The 19,269-nt window shown below is 49.4% G+C and overlaps 1 protein-coding gene across 1 annotated transcript in view; it reads left to right on the forward strand.

Annotated features, from left to right (window-relative positions):
* Window positions 1–19,269, forward strand: part of AKNA (AT-hook transcription factor) — a 51,753-nt gene that overhangs the window by 4,273 nt on the left and 28,211 nt on the right. The window contains exons 3-8 of the mRNA XM_049773797.1: window positions 3,110–3,184; window positions 10,538–10,694; window positions 11,390–11,544; window positions 13,628–13,687; window positions 16,899–17,026; window positions 17,586–17,796. Of these exons, the coding sequence (XP_049629754.1) occupies window positions 3,110–3,184; window positions 10,538–10,694; window positions 11,390–11,544; window positions 13,628–13,687; window positions 16,899–17,026; window positions 17,586–17,796 (786 nt within the window). The remainder of the gene's footprint in view (window positions 1–3,109; window positions 3,185–10,537; window positions 10,695–11,389; window positions 11,545–13,627; window positions 13,688–16,898; window positions 17,027–17,585; window positions 17,797–19,269) is intronic.

Consider the following 19,269-nt stretch of genomic DNA (forward strand, 5'->3'; position numbering starts at 1 on the left):
TGTCTTGCATGCTCTGACCAAGGATGGATCATGATTTGATCCCCCGGTGTCCCATATGGTCCCCCAAGTCAGGAGCAATTTCTGAACACATAACCAGGAGTAACCCTTGAGCATCACTGGGTGTGACTCAAAAACAAAACAAAACAAAACAAAAACAAACAAATTTGAGGAAACAAGTTTTGCCCTGCAGAGCACTCCACATGATGGACTTTACTGATCCACCGTCTACTAGTGTACATTTTGGAAGAGCACAGGATGGCTGGGTTGGAGCTTTTGGGGCTGGTCACTCCCTGTCAGTTTCCCCTGCAGACCATAAGCTCCCCCTCTTATGAAGCTCTGAGTGCAAGAGCACCTCAAGATGGTTCCATCAAAAGGCCTGGTGCCTCCCAGCCTTGTTGACAATGCAGGAAGCCACTGTGGTTATTGCCCTGGATTTTTTTTTTTTTTTTTTTTTTTTTGGTTTTTGGGCCACACCCAGCGGTGCTCAGGGGTTACTCCTGGCTGTCTGCTCAGAAATAGCTCCTGGCAGGCACGGGGGACCATATGGAACACTGGGATTTGAACCAACCACCTTTGGTCCTGGATCAGCAGCTTGCAAGGCAAACGCCGCTGTGCTATCTCTCCGGGCCCTATTGCCCTGGATTTAGCCCTTTCTGGTGGCTATGTGTTCCTAAACTGTCCTCTTTCTGTCTGCACTGACTTTCTTAAAATCTATAAAGTCCATTTTTCACGTGTTCAGTTCCCCAGGTCTTATTCCTGTGGATGAGAATGTTAGGGCTTGAGTTGACCATCCGAGTTGGCGCTGAGACTTAGAGACCACCTTTGATAATGCAAGATGCGAAAGGGAGTTTATTCGGCGAGTCGAGGTTCCAGTACCATTTAACCACTGGAGGTAACAAGGGCCCCGAGTTAAACCCGCAAGCAGTGGATATAGAATGTACAGACTTTAACAACGCATGCATTTTATTGGTTAATACAATCATGCAAGCATTTTATTTACTTAAACAAAAATTACATTACATAATTAGGGTTCATGTTTCAACTTATTGCTAACTTAACCTTGTGTCAGGGGGTCCTCGTCTGGTGAAACATGTTTTTATTGGTAAAACATTTGAACCCACTTAGTTGTTTTGTTTTGTTTTGTTTTTGCTGGACATAAGGGGATCTTTAGTTTCTTTTAAACAAAAAGGGTTCTGCCCTTTAAAGAGTGGGTACATTTTGCAATTTTATTTTTGGGCTAACACCATCTGATTAAAAAACAATTGTAAAGTAAAAAAATAAAAATATTTTATAGTAAAATAAAAAAAGCTCTGGCCCAGAAGGTTTCTGCTTTGTTTTTACAAAACCAGAGCAATGCTTGATTCTATTGTGATTACTTGTTGAGTGGAGACATGGCTTGGGCATATCCTAGAGTGCTTTGGGACTACGGGTTGTGTGCTCAGGGATTGCTTCTGGTATTGCTCAGGGGACCCTGAGGTGCTGGGAATGGAAACCAGGCCTCAGGTATGGAAAATTTGTCCTCTATTCCTTTGAACTATCTCCCTACCCTTATTATATCCTTCTTATGATGTGTTCAGAACCAGCTCTCAGTTCTGGGCATTCACTATGGTGAGTGGTGCTATTTGTTTCTGAATTTCCCCACAATGGCTCTGTTTTATGAAGTTCTTCAGTTTTGTCAAACTCAAGGGCCGGACCAATAGTACAATGGGTAGGACTCTTGCCTTGCACAAATAACCCAGGTTCAATCTTTGATATCCTGTAAGGTTCTGCTAGGAGTTATCCTTGAGCACAGAGCCAGGAGTAAGCCCTGAGCACAGCCAGGTGTGGCTCAAAACTAAAGCACAAAAATCAAAAAGGTTGCTCTAATGTTCACCGCATTGCCACAGGGACTCCCAAGTCCTCTATTTTTCTACAGAAGGGCTCCTGGGGGATCTGAGAGATAGTACAAGGATCAAGGTGCTTGCCTGGGGGCTGATGCGGTAGTACAGCAGGGAGGGTGCTTGCCTTGCATGTGGCTGACCCAGGATTTATCCCCAGCATCCCATACGGTCCCCTGAGTGCTGAGCTAGGAGTAAACCCAGAGTATCACTGGGTTTGACCCAGAACAAACAAAACCAAAAGTGCTTGCCTTGGGGCGGGAGAGATAGCATGGAGGTAAGGCATTTGCTTTGCATGCAGAAGGACAGTGGTTCTAATCCCAGCATCCCATATGGTCCCCCCAGCCTGCCAGGGACGATTTCTGAAAATAGAGCCAGAAGTAGCCCTGAGCACTGCTTGGTGTGACCCAAAAACAAAAACAAACAAAAACAAAAAACAGTGCTTGCCTAATATACAGCAGGCCCCAGAGAAATTTGAGCATAGTCTATGGTCTCCCCTGAACACTTCCCAGAGGAGTGATTCTTTTTCTTCTTTTATTTATTTATTTTTTTGTTTGTTTATTTTTGGGCCACACCCCATGGTGCTCAAGGGTTACTCCTGATCTGTCTTCAGAAATTGTTCCTGGCAGGCTCAAGGGGGGCCATATGAGATACTGGGGATCGAACCCTGGTCTGTCCCAGGTTGTGTGCATGCAAAGCAAATGACCTATCGCTGTGTATTGCTCCAGCCCAGAGGAATGATTCTTAAGCACAGAGTCAGGAGTAAGCCCTGAGCACTAGCAGGTGTGGCTTAACCCTCCCCACCAACAAAGCAGCAATTGGGGTGCTCTGGGGTCCCCTGACCCACCATACTGATTGTGCAGGAAAAATGGTCCATGAGGTCAAGCACAGGTCTTGCCTCCATGTGTGAGGACTTGAGTTTGACTCTCAGCACCAAAGCACATCCTGCCCACCAGCACCCCCATCCCCAAGTGCAGTTCTATCAGATCCACACAGCGGCCCTGTCAGGCTTCTCCAGGCATGGCCGACAAGGGGTTGTGGGATTGAGGAGTTGTCCTGATGCCCCTGGCACCCTGAACTCGGGTCCCAGGAAGTCTGCAGTACTGTGAACCTGGAGAGGAGGGGATTCTTCTGGCTTCCAGCCTGAGCTCACTCCATCATGCTGAGGAGGTCTAGCACCTTTGGGGGGCACAAACCCCTGCAAGTGGTCTCAGTTTCTTTCTCTCTTGCAGGAGGATTACCACAAGCTCCTCACCAAGTATGCAGAGGCCGAGAACACCATTGACCAGCTGCGCCTGGGGGCCAAGGTACAGGGGTTCTGGGGTTGCAGAGGTGTGAGGCTGCCCCCCATTCCCTTCCTCATCTTCTTTAATAGGGTTCCTGCCCCTCACAGCTCCTGGGATAATGGTCCCAGTCCTCTTTCCAGCAGCAGCTAGCTCCCTCCCTCTCTGATTGTGGCCAGCAGCCTTGCCCTCTCCCAGCTCATTCTCCTGTCCCATGGATGAATTCTGATGTCCTTGAACCCAGGGTGCTCTGGACTCTCACCAGGAGCTCTCCCCTTGATTAAACTCTGGGTCAGGGGCCGGAGAAATAGCACAGGAGTAGGGTTTTGCCTTGCATGTGACCAACCCGGGAGAGACTCCCAGCATCCCATATGGTCCCACAGCCTGCCAGGGGAGATTTCTGAGTGCAGAGCCATGAGTCATCCTGAGCACCAGTAGGTGTGGCCCAAAACCCAATCAATCAATCAAGTTTTTTAAAAAATAAGCTCTGGGTTAAGATTCCCTGGAAGGGGTTCAAGTGACTCTGGTTCCATGGCTGACCAGCTTTCTGACTTGAAGGCAGTTATATGACCTCTCTGGGCCCCAAAGAAATCCCACAGAACATAAATTATGCTCAGGAATCGGAGCCATAGGACAGTGGGGTTGGGTGCTTGCCTTCCATATTGCTAACCAGATTTCAACGTTTGGCATCTTACATGATCCCCTGAGCACCCTTAGGAGCGATTTCTAAGCTTAGAGCCAGAGTAACCCCTGAGCATTATTGGGTGTGGCCAAAAAAAAAAAAAAGAAGAAGAAGAATGTATGCTCAGTCTCTGGTGTCCATTTCCTGGCTCTGGTCCTTTTCTACATCTCTTCCCACCCAGGCTGTCCCTTTCTGACTGAACTCTGAGTTTGCATGGCCTGGGGGAGTCTATGGAAGGTGGGACCCAGCCACCCCACCCTGACTTGAAGAGATCTGTCTGTACATGGGGCCCTTCCCTTTTTCCGGGGTGAGGCAGGAAGTGGGCTCCTGCAGCCGTTGTGACTTCCTGTGTCACCTACTCTGCTCTTGCCCCATCAGCCGCAGTGGAGGAGGGGCAGAGGCTGAGCTTGTGAACCCATCCCCACCCCAGTTCCACTTGAGGTTCTGCTCTCTCAACCCACCAGAGGTACTTCCGCTTTCGGGCTCTGAGGAGAAACCCAAGTTCTAAGAGCAGGCCTCCACACACCTGCCTCAGCCTACCCTACCTTCCCACACTGGGGGTGCCTGTGGTCAGTCCTTCCTGGAAGCCAGGGAGCAACACCCCATGTCGAAATAGAGGCTCCCTTCGTCTCTCAGACCTACTGAACTAGATTCCCAGGTAGTAAGAACAGGAGAGAATTGGGGAGGAAGTAGGGGCCAAAAGGAGGCCCCATGTCCTGGGAAACCACATTGTCACGAAAGACACAAAAGGTCTGAGGAAAGTGAGCTTGTCAGCAATACTAGCTCCCATAGTGTATCTCAGCAGGAGCCTGGTAATACCTGGTAATCACCTTGCTCTCCTTCCAGCCTCCTCAACTCAGTTGAGGGAACATTCTAGCAAGTAGTAGAAAGTACCGGTGTCTGGTAGGTTCCCAATATTGCAGCCAGCTTGTGAGGGGAGCAACACAGTCATGACCCACTGGGCCAGTGTACAAGGAAGACAAAGACTGAGTGGGGAGAGGGTGCTGCCTGGTCCCCTACAACAGGGAGGAAGATTTCCTAAGCCAGACTAGGGGGGCCATGAGCCCATCCTGGGAAAAGTTACTGCTTCTAGGGATAAGCTGGTATTTGTTTTTTGGGTTGTGTGCATGTGTTTTTTTTTTTGGGGGGGGGGTCACACCGGCCATGTTCAAGGGTTACTCCTGCCTCTATGCTCAGAAATTGCTCCTGGCAGGCTCGGGGGAGCATATGGGATGCCAGGATTCAAACCACCATCCTTCTGCAAGCAAGGCAAACGCTTTACTTCCATGCTATCTCTCTGGCCCCATAAGCTGGTATTTGTAATGGCCCCTTCCTGCTGACCATTCACCCTGTTTAGAGCCCTCAGGACAAGAGCTGCACCCTTATGAGAGGGAGGCAGGCTGAGCTGCTACTATGGACATCCAGGCCAGGCCTAGAGGGTGGGTAGCAGCAGGAGATCTCAGCCATGAGCCGGTGCCAGGCTCTACCAGAAGTGCATGACCAGAGTTCCACTGGTTGGATCCTATTTACAAAAGGAAGCAGACTCTGCCATGACAGCGGGTGAGGGGTGAGGAGTGGGGGAATCCAGACTATGTTGGCTGATTCTGGGGAGCAAGGCACACCCCTTTCCTAGCCAGGGCCTGGGCAAGCCCAGGGTTGGGGAATTCGGTACAGGGTGAGATGCCAAGGGAGGCATTGGGGACAGAGCAGAGGGATGGCATTACCCAATGGTGTCAATACCCAATAGTGAGAGAGCTTTACTGCCCCCCTGCCCTAAGTAGCAACTTTTAGAGAAACTGGGGCTGGAACATTAGTCATTTGGTCAAGATGACGGAATTAGCAGATAATGAGTGTGTATGTTTGCATCTGATTGGCTCCGAGGCTTCTTCCTGTGTAGCAGAGCAGATAATCAGTTCTGGGTTCTGCGTCTGGGGAAGGGAGACCCCACAGCCCAGTCCCAGAGCAGCCTAAAGCCAGATGAGTAAAAGCGAGGCTGGACCCGGAAGCCTAGCCAAGAGACCGAGGGGATGGGTGGAGAGCGGGGTGGAAAGGGTTTGGGGGCTGAGACTGGACTGGGCACAGCTTACCACCCCAGCAGCCAGCCTCATCTGGCCAGAGCAGACAATGATCTCATCACTGCTTGGCTTCATCACTTCCCCAGTGCCCCACCCTTTTCAGATGCTGGCTATCAGAGATGATGACGCCCCCACCCCCAAATTGAGAGCAAGGCAGTAAAATGCCTTTCTGATTCTCACTAGTGGGTTTAGGAGCTCCTGCTGAGGGTGAATAAGGGGTGGAGTGCCCCCCCCCCCAGGTTGTGTGGTTGAAGTTGGGGAGACACTTCCTGTTCTTTCTGGGCAGGAGGGGAATATCACAAGGCTCAGTAGCATCTTAAAGGTCAAAGAACCCCAAAGTCTGTGTAGAGAATATTTTGGTCCTTAACCCCAGTCTCCAGCATTTGCTAGCCCATCTCTTCTCCCAGAATCCTGATGAACCCCTTCCTTCCTAGAGCCTGGGAAGCTCTTTGGGATGCCCTACTTTAAAGGAGGGAGGGGAGCTGAGGCCTTCGGGCCCTGGGCTGGGTCCATGTTCTTTCTAAGGCTGTTTCCTGTGGAGAGGCAGGAACTACTCAACACCCATTCCAGCTCCCCTTTGGTGCCCAAAACAAGGGGCCTTGCCTTTGGCTCCCCCAGACTGGGCTGAGAATAGGGAGGAACTGGGTAGCCCAGTAAAAGTCCCATCCCCACCCCTGACAGGATTTAGGTCACTCAGAAGGAAAGGGGTTCAATGGGCAAGTCCCCACCCCATGGGCACGTCTGAGCAGATGGCAGAGGGGATTATTAAAATCCTGCTTTGTTCTGATCGGGCTGAGCCTAGAAGGGGGAGGCAGGGGGAGGCAGGCCCAGCCACACGCGCCATTCATCCATTCATCGGCCTCCACTCTGCAGTGGGTTTTGCTGCCAAAAGGGACGTGAAGAGCATCTTAAGCAGGCTGCCTGCTGAGGGGTTGGGAGCTCCCCAAACTGCCCGTCTGAGCGGGGACCTACAGGGTGATAGGCATGAGGCACACTGCCTGGCATTCTGGGGACAAGGGAATTCAGAGGGGAGTAGGAGCTACTCTCCAGGGTCCTGCTTCCATGATGCCACATGAACAAACATGCTGATAGCAATGGCAATGAGTGAATGTGATGGGGCCCGATATGAAGGCAATAATGATTAGGATGGTGGTGCTGATGGTGGTGGGTGGGTGGTGGTGTGATGGAAGGGTGATGAACACAACGATGATGAAGGTATGATGGAGATGGTGATGATGATGGTAGCAATAGAAATGAACGTGTTGATGGTAGTGATGATGGCGGTGGTGGTGCTGGTAGTCATGCGTGTGATGGTGATGGTGAGGCGATTGATAGATTGATGAGGATGATAGTATGTGGTGGTGTTGGGGTGATGGTGGTAGTCATGAATGTGCTGATATTGGGGGTTGATCACGAGGAGATGATGGTGTTGGACGTGGTGATGAGGAGGAGGGTGGTCAGGAGGAGGGTGGTCGCCATGTTGGCGAAGTTGATAATGACGGTGGTGGCAGGGATAGTGGCAATTATAGTGATTAAGGTGTTGATGGCAGTGGTGGTGACGATGATGGGTGGAGGTGATTTTGGTGACGACGGTGATGGAATGAGGGCTACAACGGTGATGAAGGTGCTGGAGGTAGTGAATGGTAGTGAATGTGGTGGTGATGACAATAGTGCCTGTTGTAGTGGTGGTGGTAAATATGGTGGTGGTGCTGGGGATGAATTCAATGATGATAAAGATGGCGGTGGTGTGAATGTGGCAGTGATGGTGGTGAATGTGATGGTTGTGGTGATAGTGGCATGGTCATGGTGAATGGAGTGATGATGGGGCCGGGAAGGTGGCGCTGGAGATAAGGTGTCTGCCTTGTAAGCGCTACCAAGGAACGGACCGCGGTTCGATCCCCTGGCGTCCCATATGGTCCCCCCAAGCCAGGGGCGATTTCTGAGCACATAGCCAGGAGTAACCCCTGAGCACATAGCCAGGAGTAACCCCTGAGCGTCAAACGGGTGTGGCCCAAAAACCAAAAAAAAAAAAAAAAAAAAGAATGGAGTGATGATGGTGGTGATGGTGGTGAATACAACAATAAGTATGGTGATGGTGATAAATAACGATGATGGTGGTGTTGATGAATGAGATATTGGTCATGGTGGTGGTAGTAGTAGCAGTGATGATGAGGTTGATGATGTATGTAAGGATGGCTGTATTGGGAATATTGGTGTTGATGGTATCAATAGTGAGAGTTGAGGACCGGAGAGATAGCATGGAGGTAGGGCATTTGCCTTTCATGCAGAAGGTCGATGGTTCAAATCCTGGCATGCCATATGGTTCCTCAAGCCTGCCATGAGCGATTTCTGAGCATAAAGCCAGGAGTAACCCCTGAGCGCTGCCGGGTGTGACCCAAAAACCAAAAATAAATAAATAAATAAAATAGTGATAGTTGAGATGAAGTTGGTGGTGCAAATAACAGTGCTCTTAATGGTGATGGGGATGAAAGTGCGCAGCTTGGGCCCGGAGAGATAGCACAGCGGTGTTTGCCTTGCAAGCAGCCGATCCAGGACCAAAGGTGGTTGGTTCGAATCCCGGTGTCCCATATAGTCCCCCGTGCCTGCCAGGAGCTATTTCTGAGCAGATAGCCAGGAGTAATCCCTGAGCACCGCCGGGTGTGACCCAAAAACAAAAACAAAAACAAAACAAAAAAAAAAAAAAAAGAAAGTGCGCAGCTTGGGGATTCAAAGAAAAAGCAGTGAGACTCCTAGGAACACAAAAATACAATACAAAAATCCCTTCCTCACACCTATATTCATTGCAGTGCTATTTGCAATAGCAGACTCTGGAAACAATCAAGATGCCATTCAGCAGACGAATGCCTAAAGAAAATGTGGTACATATACACAATGGAATATTACGCAGCCGTCAGGAGAGATGAAGTCATGAAATTCTCCTATACATGGATGCACATGGATCTATTATGCTGAGTGAAATAAGTCAGAGGGAGAAAAAGAGAGACACAGAATAGTCTCCCTCATCTATGAGTTTTGAGAAAAATGAAAAACATTAGTGTAATGATTCTCAGAGACAAAATAGAGGAGAACTGGAAGGTCCACTTCCCGACATGAGCTCACCACAGGGATCGTTTAGTGCAGTCACAGAAATAATTACACTGAGTACTTTCATAACAAAATGTGACTGAATGAGGGAAGTAAAAAGCCTGTCTAGAGTACAGGCCAGTCTGGGGTGGGAGGAAGGATACTTGGGATATTGGTCATGGGAATGTTGCACTGGTGAAGGGGAGTGTTCTTTACATGACTGAAACCCAACCACAATCATGTTTGTAATCAAGGCGTTTAAATAAAAATATTAATTAAAAAAAAAAGGCAGTGAGAGTCCCTGACAGGAAGTGCAGCTTGGGAACCACAAAGACTCTGTGGGAATCTTTCAATCTATTCAAAAGCAACTGTAGATGATGCATAAGCACAGACATGGTCACGTTCAATAAAAATAAAACAGAGTGGGCTAAGCCCTACTCCACATCAGAGGTTTCTATTACAATTTTACACCATCACCAGCCCTCAGAACAGCAGTTAAAAACAACTGCTCTATATTCTAGTACTGGATGTGGCTTTCCACTAATTTTGAGCTTCCAGTGTCTCTCTCCCTTGGTTATCTGCCTGACACGAGACATCTGTTCAACACACTGGGCTCTTTATCATATGAAATCCGTCCTCAAATCAAGGAGATCTTCTATGGCTTAGAGATGAATCCATTCACTTATTTTTTAGGTCTATTCAAATTTGTTCAAACAGTCATTAATTGCTATTTTTATGCTAATGATCATTATTGTTAAAATTTTTTTATTAATAATAATATGATCATAATATTAGCCTACTGTCTATTCATTATTGTATTGATTAAATGCTTCAATGATTGTATTTTATCATTTTAAACATTCTTTTTCTTTTTTTAAATTTTGGATCACATCCAGTGGTTTGTTATAAATAATATTGATAAAAATATTAATGTTTTATAATTTATAATTTTATATTTTATGTACATATATTATGTTTTATATAATATAAAATATAATTTATAAATATGTATATAAAACATATAAATTATATATAATGTTAAAATCTATAAATTTATCATCAATAATAGTACAAGGGCAGAGTGCTTGCCTTTTATACGGCCGACCTGGTTTTGATCCTTGTTATCCCATATGGACCCCAAATGTCACCAGGATAATCTCTGGGTTCAGCACCAGGAATAACCCCTGAGCATCACTGGATGTGGCCAAACACCACACCTACACCCCAAAAAGAGAAAGGTTCATGTGCAAATCATGGGCAAGGTTGTCATTCCAGCCCGAAGCTGTATCACATGGAGAATTTCAGGGATTCAACCGGAGTATGTTTCCACATCTGTAAAATGGGGCGATGGTCACTGCCTAGCTTCCCCAAGAGGGTGAAAGGACATGTAAACCTTTTGACCCATTGTTTGTGGGTCCTGAACCCCAGGCTCACAATGGCTTTGTCTGTCATCAGGCATGTTTGCCAAACATTTGGAGGAGAGCATGGGTCATCTTTGACTTGCCTCTGCCATCCCTCATCTCCCCCACTTCCCAGGTGAACCTGTACTCGGACCCGCCCAAGCCCAGCCACAGCATCCACATGGGGACCGTGTCTCAGGGGACCAAGGTCTTGTCCTTCACCATCCCGAAGCCACAATATTCTGAGAGGTGGCCCAGCCCTTCTGTATTCCCGCAGGTCTCTGAGGCCGAAGGTGAGTCTGGGAGAGGCTCCAGGTGTGTGTGTGTGTGTGTGTGTGTGTGTGTGTGTGTGTGTGTGTGTGTGTGTGTGTGTGTGTGTAAGGGGGACATGGGGGATCTTGATGGGGACAACACTGCTTCAGGCCTCTCTCTGGGCCCTTTGATACAATGAGGATGTGGAAATGGCCTGAACTTTCTGCTATGTAATTCTGCCACTCAGTACCAGAGTCATTTGGTTAGGCTACTGACAGAGCAGTGTCACTGGACAGTGTGGGACTGGCCACTGCACTAGCCTTTTCACTCCAGAACCTCCCCACAGTGTGCCTGGGGGCATCCACCGGTAGTAAAAAAAAGAGCAAGAAGACCCAGAGGAGAGGGACTCGAACCCACACCTTTTTTATTTCGATTTTGGGTCACACCCATCAGTACTCAGGGGTTACTCCTGGCTCTCTGCCCAGAAATTACCCCTGGCAGGCACAGGGGACCATATGGGATGCTGGGATTCCAACCACCATCCTTCTGCATGAAAGGCAAAATGCCTTCTCTATGCTATCACTCCGGCCCCGAACCCATGCCTTTTTGAGATGGAGCCATCACTGGTCCTGATGGGGTTTGATGAGGAAGGTGGGGTCTGGAGGCTCCGTCTCAGATTTTCAGCCCCTGCCAGGATGGGTTCTTGAGCCCTGTGTTCTGTGCTTGTGTCTTCCAGGAGGCTTGATCACTGGAGGGGACTTGAGCCTCTCCTCATCCACCAGTGCTCCGACCCCGGAGGGGCTCCCTGGACAGCAGAGCCTCACCAAGGACCAGCCCTCTGCTGAGCAGACCCAGATTCTGGCTTCTCAGGCCAGGCGTTTCTTGGCCAGGGTGAGTGGATGGACCCCTCAGCTCTGCCATGGAGAAGAGATTCGCCATCGCCCCCTGCTGTTGGAAGCTGATACCATCACTTGGGCTATCTGTCGCTGTCTCTTTCTCTCCCCTCTCTGTCTCTATCTCCTCTCTCTTTTCTATCCCACCCCCGCCCTCTCTCTCTCTCTCTCTCTCTCTCTCTCACACACACACACACACACACACACACACACACACACACACACACACACACACACACAGTATCCTGCCTACTCCATGTTACTGAGTTCTAGGCTCTACCCTTGGCACTGAAGTGTGTCTCCTCTTCTCCCCACCCGAACTGTGTGGTGTGCCTTCACTCTTGTACTTGGGGGAGACTAGTTCTGCCTGAGCACTGAGAGTTGAATAACTCCTTGGGCACCTACAGTCTGTACCATTATACCTTGTGGCATTCATTAAAAAAAAGTCCTTCAGGAAAAACAGCTGAATTGTGGTTTTTTTTTTTTGTTTTTGTTTTTGTTTTTGTTTTTGTTTTTGTTTTTGGTAGCAGCTTTATAGACGCATATTATTATCCACTATAGGACTGCCTGCAATCCACTCATGTAAGGCATCTTGACCTGCAGAAATTGTATGGCAATGAAAGCATTCTTCTTGCACACAATTATTTCCACGCAGTTCACCCAATTCCATTGCAGTAGAGTTCACCAAGCACCTCCAGAAGCGATCCCTGAGCACAGAGCCAGGAGTAAGTCCTGGACTGTGCCTTTGTAGCCCAATTTAAAAAAAAATAACAAGTGGCCGGCATGGTGGCGCTAGAGGTAAGGTGTCTGCCTTGCCTTGCCTTGCTAGCCTAGGACGGACCTCGGTTCGATCCCCCGGCATCCCATATGGTCCCCCAAGCCAGGAGCGACTTTTGAGCGCATAGCCAGGAGTAACCCCTGAGCATCATCGGGTGTGGCCCAAAAACCAAACCAAAACAAAACAAAACAAAAAAACAAGTGGTCCTTTAGAAATAGCACAGCGGTAGGGCATTTTTCTTGCACACGGCTGACCTGGGACAGACCCTGGTTCGATTCCTGCCATTCCACATGGTCCCCTGACCATGCCAGGAGTGATTTCTGAGCACAGAGCCAGGAATAAGCCCTGAGTGCCGCCAGGTGCCCCCCACCAAATAAACAAGAAAAGAAATCTTAAAATAAATGATGTATGCTTCTAGCAGTTTCAAGGTGTTCACAGTCTATGAATATGACCATCAGTCCAGTGTTTAGAACAGTTCCATCCCCTTATCTCTAAAATATTCAGTCCCATTCTCTTTCCTAGGAGCAAACACTCATACCTCTATTTTCCGTCTCTATGAATTTTCTGGACCCGGACAGTTCACCTTTAGGGGCCCATGGAGCATCCCATATGCTTCCATTAAACATTGTGCTCCAAGGCAGCCGTATTGTCTAGTATGACCATATCTCACTCCTATGATCACCACTGCCCTTAATGTTGTCTCTAGACTGATGGTTTTGCCTGTCCTGTGCATTGCAACTTGAAATTCCTCCTGGCACAGGTGGCTAACTCATACTTGCCATGTGCCCACCCAAATGGAGAGACACGCTACCTGCAAAGCACCCACCAAACTTCAAAGACTTAGCATCCCCCCAAAAGAAATTAAAAATATTTCAGTGAAGGGCTGGAGCAATAGTATAGGGGTAGGGCACTTGCCTTGCACATAGTTCACCTCGATTTTAACCCTGGTATCTCCTGGTATCTCCTAGCACAAAGCAAGGAACACTGCCAGATATGTCAAACTCCCAGATTCTAATGGTTTTATGTGAATGGACCCACATACTTTCCTCATCTTTGTGGCTGTCTTTTGTTCCATGAAAAATAAATCCTACTTCCAGGTCTCTCAGTCATAGTCGAGGAGGCTTAGCTAGGGAACTTGTTACTGGAGGTTTTAGCAAGACCCCTGGGGAAGTTGATGTTTGGCACCACCTCTCTGCTAGGGAGTTTACCCAAAGCATGGATGCAGCCATTTTGTGGAGGGTTGTGGGTTTCCTCCTTCAGAATCAACATTAACAGAGCCTATTTTCTTCCCGCCCACACCCAGGTGGAGTCCTTTGTAGGCCTGATGCAAGCAGGATGTCTCACGCCCCAGGACCAGCACAAGGTACTGTCCCCTTGGAAGTCACTCAGTGGGCCACCATCTCCATTGTGTGGCCTGTCTCTGCAGCTGCCTTTGCTTCATGCCAGACCCAGGAGTCCCGGAAGCAATATCTTTGAGATCAAACCATCCCTGCTTAGCTCATCCTGCTGACAGGACCAGTCTGCGAAGCAGGGAGGGAGGGTGGTGTGCCAGGGAGGGTGGTGAGCCTGCCACTTACATCTGCTTATTGGATCATGAAACCAGAGAACCATCCCCTCCCCGCCCTTCAACTGCATGGACCCTAATACCAGAGTGCTGGATGCAAGGGTACACAGTGAGACCCCAACTCTGGACCTCCTGATTCTCAAAACCAGGCTCATCTTTGTGGTCCCACCCTGCATCTTGTCCATACATCAGCCCCTTGGCACCCACAAAGAGCCTCTTTCTTTCTTGTTCCTTCTTGTGGCTCAGTTTCGGAGTCACACCTGGCAGTGTACAGCTGGTGTGGAGTCTGTGAGTCAGTACTGGGGGGGTACTTAATGATGTTGGGGATCAAACCCAGGCTTCCTGCATGCAATGCCTTTTCCTCAGGTCACTAAGCTACTACTCTGCCCTCCACTTTTTTAAAATAATATTTTTATTTAAGCACCATGATTACAAACATGTTTGTAGTTGGGTTTCACTCATAAGAAAAGAACAGCCTTCACCAGTGCAACATTCCCACCACCAATAACTCCATCTCCCTCCTCCCCTACCTCCCTACCTGTCTTTGAGACAGGCATTCTACTTCTCTCACTCATTAAAATTGTCATGATAGTCGTTAGCGTGGTCATCTTTCACTCTTTGTGGTGAGCTTCATATTGTGAGCCAGTCCTTCCAGCCCTCCTCTCTATAGTCTGTATCTGCCCCCTTTTTGGAGCCTCTTGTTTGTTTCTTTCATTGCTTTGGGGACAGACAACCTGGTGTTCAGGGCTAACTCCTGGCTCAGAGCTTAGGGATCACTCCCGATGACACCTGAGGGACACCATAGCTGCTGGAAAGCAAACTGGATTAGACTATGAGCATGACAAGCACCTTAACCCCTGGGCTATTTCTCCAGCCCTTTCTGTCGTTTCTTGGTTTTGTTTTGGGGGGCCACACCAACCATTGCTCAGAGGTTATTCCTGACTATGAGCTCAGGAATTACTCCTGGCAGGCTTGGGGGACCATGTGCGATGTTGATATCAAATCCGGATTAACTGTATGCAAGGCAAACATTCTCCCCACTGCACTATTGCTATATCCATGTCCTTTTTAGTTGTTTTAACCATAAGAGTAAACTTCCAAACTTATACAAGTGGCGACATTCCTCACTGAACCATTACTGGCATATTTCCAGATAACTATATGGTTATAATTCCAGATAACCAGATGCTATGCATATAAGTATGCATACAGCTCCAGTTAACTGTAGGCATGTGTAAAATTTAGATTGCTGCCACATGGGCCAGGGCCCTAGCAGCAGTAGAGCTCTTCAAGTTGGGGGTTGGGGGAAGGACTGTTGTAAGGAGCGCAGGCAGCAGCAGAGCAGGACATGGAACAGAGGGACCCAGCAATCCACTCACTCCTATTGTGGCTTTTCCTTCCCTAGTCTCTCCTCTCGAAGACTCCCTTTGGGCATACCTGTGGACCCCAGCATGTGGGGGCCCAGCTGAAGCTCAGGGCATCGCTGCTTAACCACACACTATGACCCTCATCAGAATACAAAATATGGTGGGAGGATGATAGTGCAATAGGCTGACACAGGCATTGCTTTGAATGCAGCAGTCCTGGGTTCAGTCCCCTAAATCACATGGTCTCCTGAGTACTTCCAGAAGTGACTGTAATGTATGGATGGAAGGTGCTTCCCTGTAAAATCACCCCATGTGTTTTATCTCTAACTCCAGGGGAATGAGTCTGGATTAGGGTCACACATGAGATACACATGAAATCCAAACTAGGCTGAGGGTGAAACACATATAGTCTGGCAGTCTTCTACCTCATGTCTCCACCCCTCTGCCTGCCAGAACTGCCATTTTTATTGAATCCAGAGACCACCCCTGGGTGGTACAGTAAGGACAGTAAGGACAGATAGCTCAGGCTCTCCTGAGTCAGTCTCACCCAGGTTTCTAAATAAGACAGTCTCTGTTTTAGGGTAAATCCACGTTGTAAACAAACATACAAAGGAACCAGGGATGATCTTTGTTTTAGGTAAAATAAGGTATACCCTAACACTCCCCCAAGAAACAAATCAACAGTAAATATGGTAGATGACTTCCTGTGGCAGCTCTCTACTCTGTCTCATCCAGCAGGTGGCTAAGGACCTTGAGAATTAACCTTTTGGCTTGCTTCCCCTCTGTGTCAGTCTCTTCCCCCCTTAGAGGGAGGCAGGGCATTGTTGGATTTGGGACCTCTAACAGGGCTCTCTGTCATTTGAAGAGAGTGAAGGGGACCAAAGGTTCTGGTCAGCTGCAACAGTAACCCGCTCCCTGTTTTAGTTCTGGTTGACTAGTAACTTGCTTATTTGGGGGCTGCATCCAACTGACCACCACGAGCTCTGGAGCCAGGGGTCTGAATCTGAATCTTACACTCACCATAACCCTCACCTACAGAGACACCCCCTCTGTGCCTCTGTTTCTCTACTCTAACCAGAGATGGCCAATGTGCCTCATGGTGGGTGGCTTCTGTGGACGTTGGATGGAGCTCAGTGGGTGCCTGTGTCTCCCTGCTCAGCCACAGCTCCTGCTGGTCGTCATCAGTCCTTTAAGAGTGACAGCCATCTTGGCCCCTTGTTCTGGCAGCCTAGGAGGGCTGATGAGAGACCAAAGATCCTTAACCCCCCTGAAAATCCACAGTGGGAGTCAGAGAGGGCTCACACGCTGGGCCTTAAGGGAGCTCGTGATGATACTACAACTGCCATGGAATGCTGGGGGGGGGGCCTGATAGCTTTACCTAAGAAGGTCAGGGAGGTCACAGGACCTAGTGCCAAGGTGCCAACCTGTGTCCTCACCCTACTACTGATAGCAGAAATCCTCACCTGGGTGAGCAGGCTGACTCCTCAGACTCACCTCCAGCCTCTGTTGCCTAAAGAATTGGGGCCCACCGGCCTCTGCAGACCCAAGGTGATCCCCATGATCATAGATTCCCAAGCCCCCACAAGTTGCCATCACCCTCACTGTCTGCACACCCAGCTCTTCCCCCTCTGCTTTGACTCTAGGGCTTCCAGCGGCTAAAGGCAGCCCATGCGGCCCTGGAGGAGAAATACCTGCAGGCCTGCAGGGAGCAGCGACAGACCCCACAATTCGGCGGGCCCAAGGACACCCCTGGGACATTTGACCCTGGCAGGTTGGTAGCTCCCCCGTCAACAGAAAGATATGGAACTGGAGTGGTAGCACAGCAGTAGGGCATTTGCCTTTCACTTGGCTGACCCAGGACAGGTGTAGGTTTGACCCCGGCGTCCCATATGGTCCTCCGAGCCAAGAGTGATTTCTGAGCACAGAGCCAGGAGTACCCCTGAGTGCTGCCAAGTGTGGCCCAAAAAACAAAAACAAAACAAAAAAAACAGGAAGATGTGCTCAGCCTCTACCTCCTCACTCAAGAGACTCAGGATAGGGAGACAGGGAGAATTGCTCCCCACTCTCTGTGCACCCAAAGGAGATGCTGAGCTGCCTGTTCTTTAGACCCTCTGCAGTGGAAAGAGGCTGTAGGGATTTGAGCTGGCATCCCTGGTGAGAGAATAGAGAAACTGAGGCCAGAGGGACTTAGGTTCTGAGTTCCAGAGCCTGGGCAGAGGGGAGGGCGGAGTAAGCCTCGATCTTGTTTTTTCCCATTTCTTCCTAGTGGGGGTGTTAGGCACCCCGAGTGGGTCCCCTTCTCTTCCCCTTTATGTCTTTTCTTTTCCAAGGGAATTGGAGGCGGAGATATTCCAATTGGGGATTCGCCTGGAAGAGCTGAAGGACCACCTAGAACAGAACCAGCAGGCTCCCGAGCCACTGGACTTGGCTTCCCCATTTCTGGATAGCTCTCCCAGAACACCCCATCACCACCAGCCCACACAGCCACCCAGTCCTACAGGCCAGACCCCCAGGCCGTCCATGCAAGCACTCTGCACTGAGGTACCTGTCCCCTGTCTGTCCGTATCTGTGTGCATCTGTCTGTCTCTATCCTTTGTTTATCACTGGGCCAAACACCCACCGACAGACGTCCCACAGGCCCGGATCCAGGCAGATGGACTCAGCAGGAGCCCTGACAAAATGGGTGCTGGCTCCCCTCTGTTTATTGCTCGCATCTTGCAATAGATGCATCATAATTCATGGTGGCCCCAGTACAGCTCTGTGATGGTGAATCTCAAGGTCTGGGAGAGCAGAGACCGAGTCATAGGCATTTTTCTGGATGAAGGGACATTCAGATGACACAGGCCAGATCGTACAGGATGGTGCTCATTGAAATCGGGAGGTGAAACTGGGGAGCTTGGAGCCCTGCCTGGGACCGAACGTGCAAAGTGGGTATAGCCATCAGGGAGAAGTAGCTTGTCAGGCACAGGGTGTCTGGGCATCTCCTGGGGTGACAGAGTGTTTATCTTTCTGTTGGGCATGATGAGGAGATGGGAAGAGCCGAAAGGTCTAGGGTTTTTGGGGGGAGGGGTTGGGGGGTCACACCTGATAGCACTCTGAGGTTACTCCTGGTTCTGTGTTCAGAAATCATTCTTGGCAGGCTCGAGGGACCATATGGGATGCTGGGATTCGAACCACCATCTGTTCTAGATCGGCTGCATGTAAGGCGAACGCCCTACTGCTGTGCAATCTCTCCAGCCACCAGTCTAGGTTTTTTGACTGGAAGGGGAGAGCAGGGAGGGGATCTCGGGCCACCTCCAGACCTGTGATGTAGGACAGAATTGAAAGGGGAGTGAAGATGGGGGCTTTACTGAAGATGGGCATGTCTAGCCAAGGGGCATCTGTGAAAGCAGTTTATAGCTTCTCTTCAGCTCTTGTGTACCCCAGGAAATGCACTCACTGAGCGAAAGAGGGTACAGGTGACAGAGAGAGGCCTGTGCTCTGTTACTTGGGTGTCAGAGATGTTTGGGACCAGAGCAGGAGCCAGCATTGCCCAGACAGGTGGGGCTGGAGCTGGGGGAGGCTGAGGTGGTGTGGGATATTATGATGACAGCTAAGATCCAGGTGGTCCCATGCTGTGTGTGTGTGTGTGTGTGTGTGTGTGTGTGTGTGTGTGTGTGTGTGTGTGTGTGTAGGGGGACAAACACTACTACTCACACCATGCTTGAGATGCTTCTATCAGGCACCCTCAAACACAGAAACCAGAGCCTCATCTTGGGCAGAGCAAGTATTGGAGGAGAAGAATATTTGTACTAGAAAGGAAAAGACTAGGGCTGGAGTGATAGCAGAGTAGCAGAGTGGTAGGCCATTTGCCTTGCATGCAGCCGACCAGGGACGGCCCCAGGTTTGATTCCCAACATCCCCTATGGTCTCTTGAGCCTGCCAGGAGTGAGCGATTTCTCAGCACAGAGCCCTAAGTGCCACTGAGTGTGGCCAAAAAAATGGAAAGGAAGGGGCTAAGGAGAGGTGCTTCTG

Source organism: Suncus etruscus, chromosome 5, assembly GCF_024139225.1.
Source record: "Suncus etruscus isolate mSunEtr1 chromosome 5, mSunEtr1.pri.cur, whole genome shotgun sequence".
Taxonomy (NCBI): Eukaryota; Metazoa; Chordata; class Mammalia; order Eulipotyphla; family Soricidae; genus Suncus; species Suncus etruscus.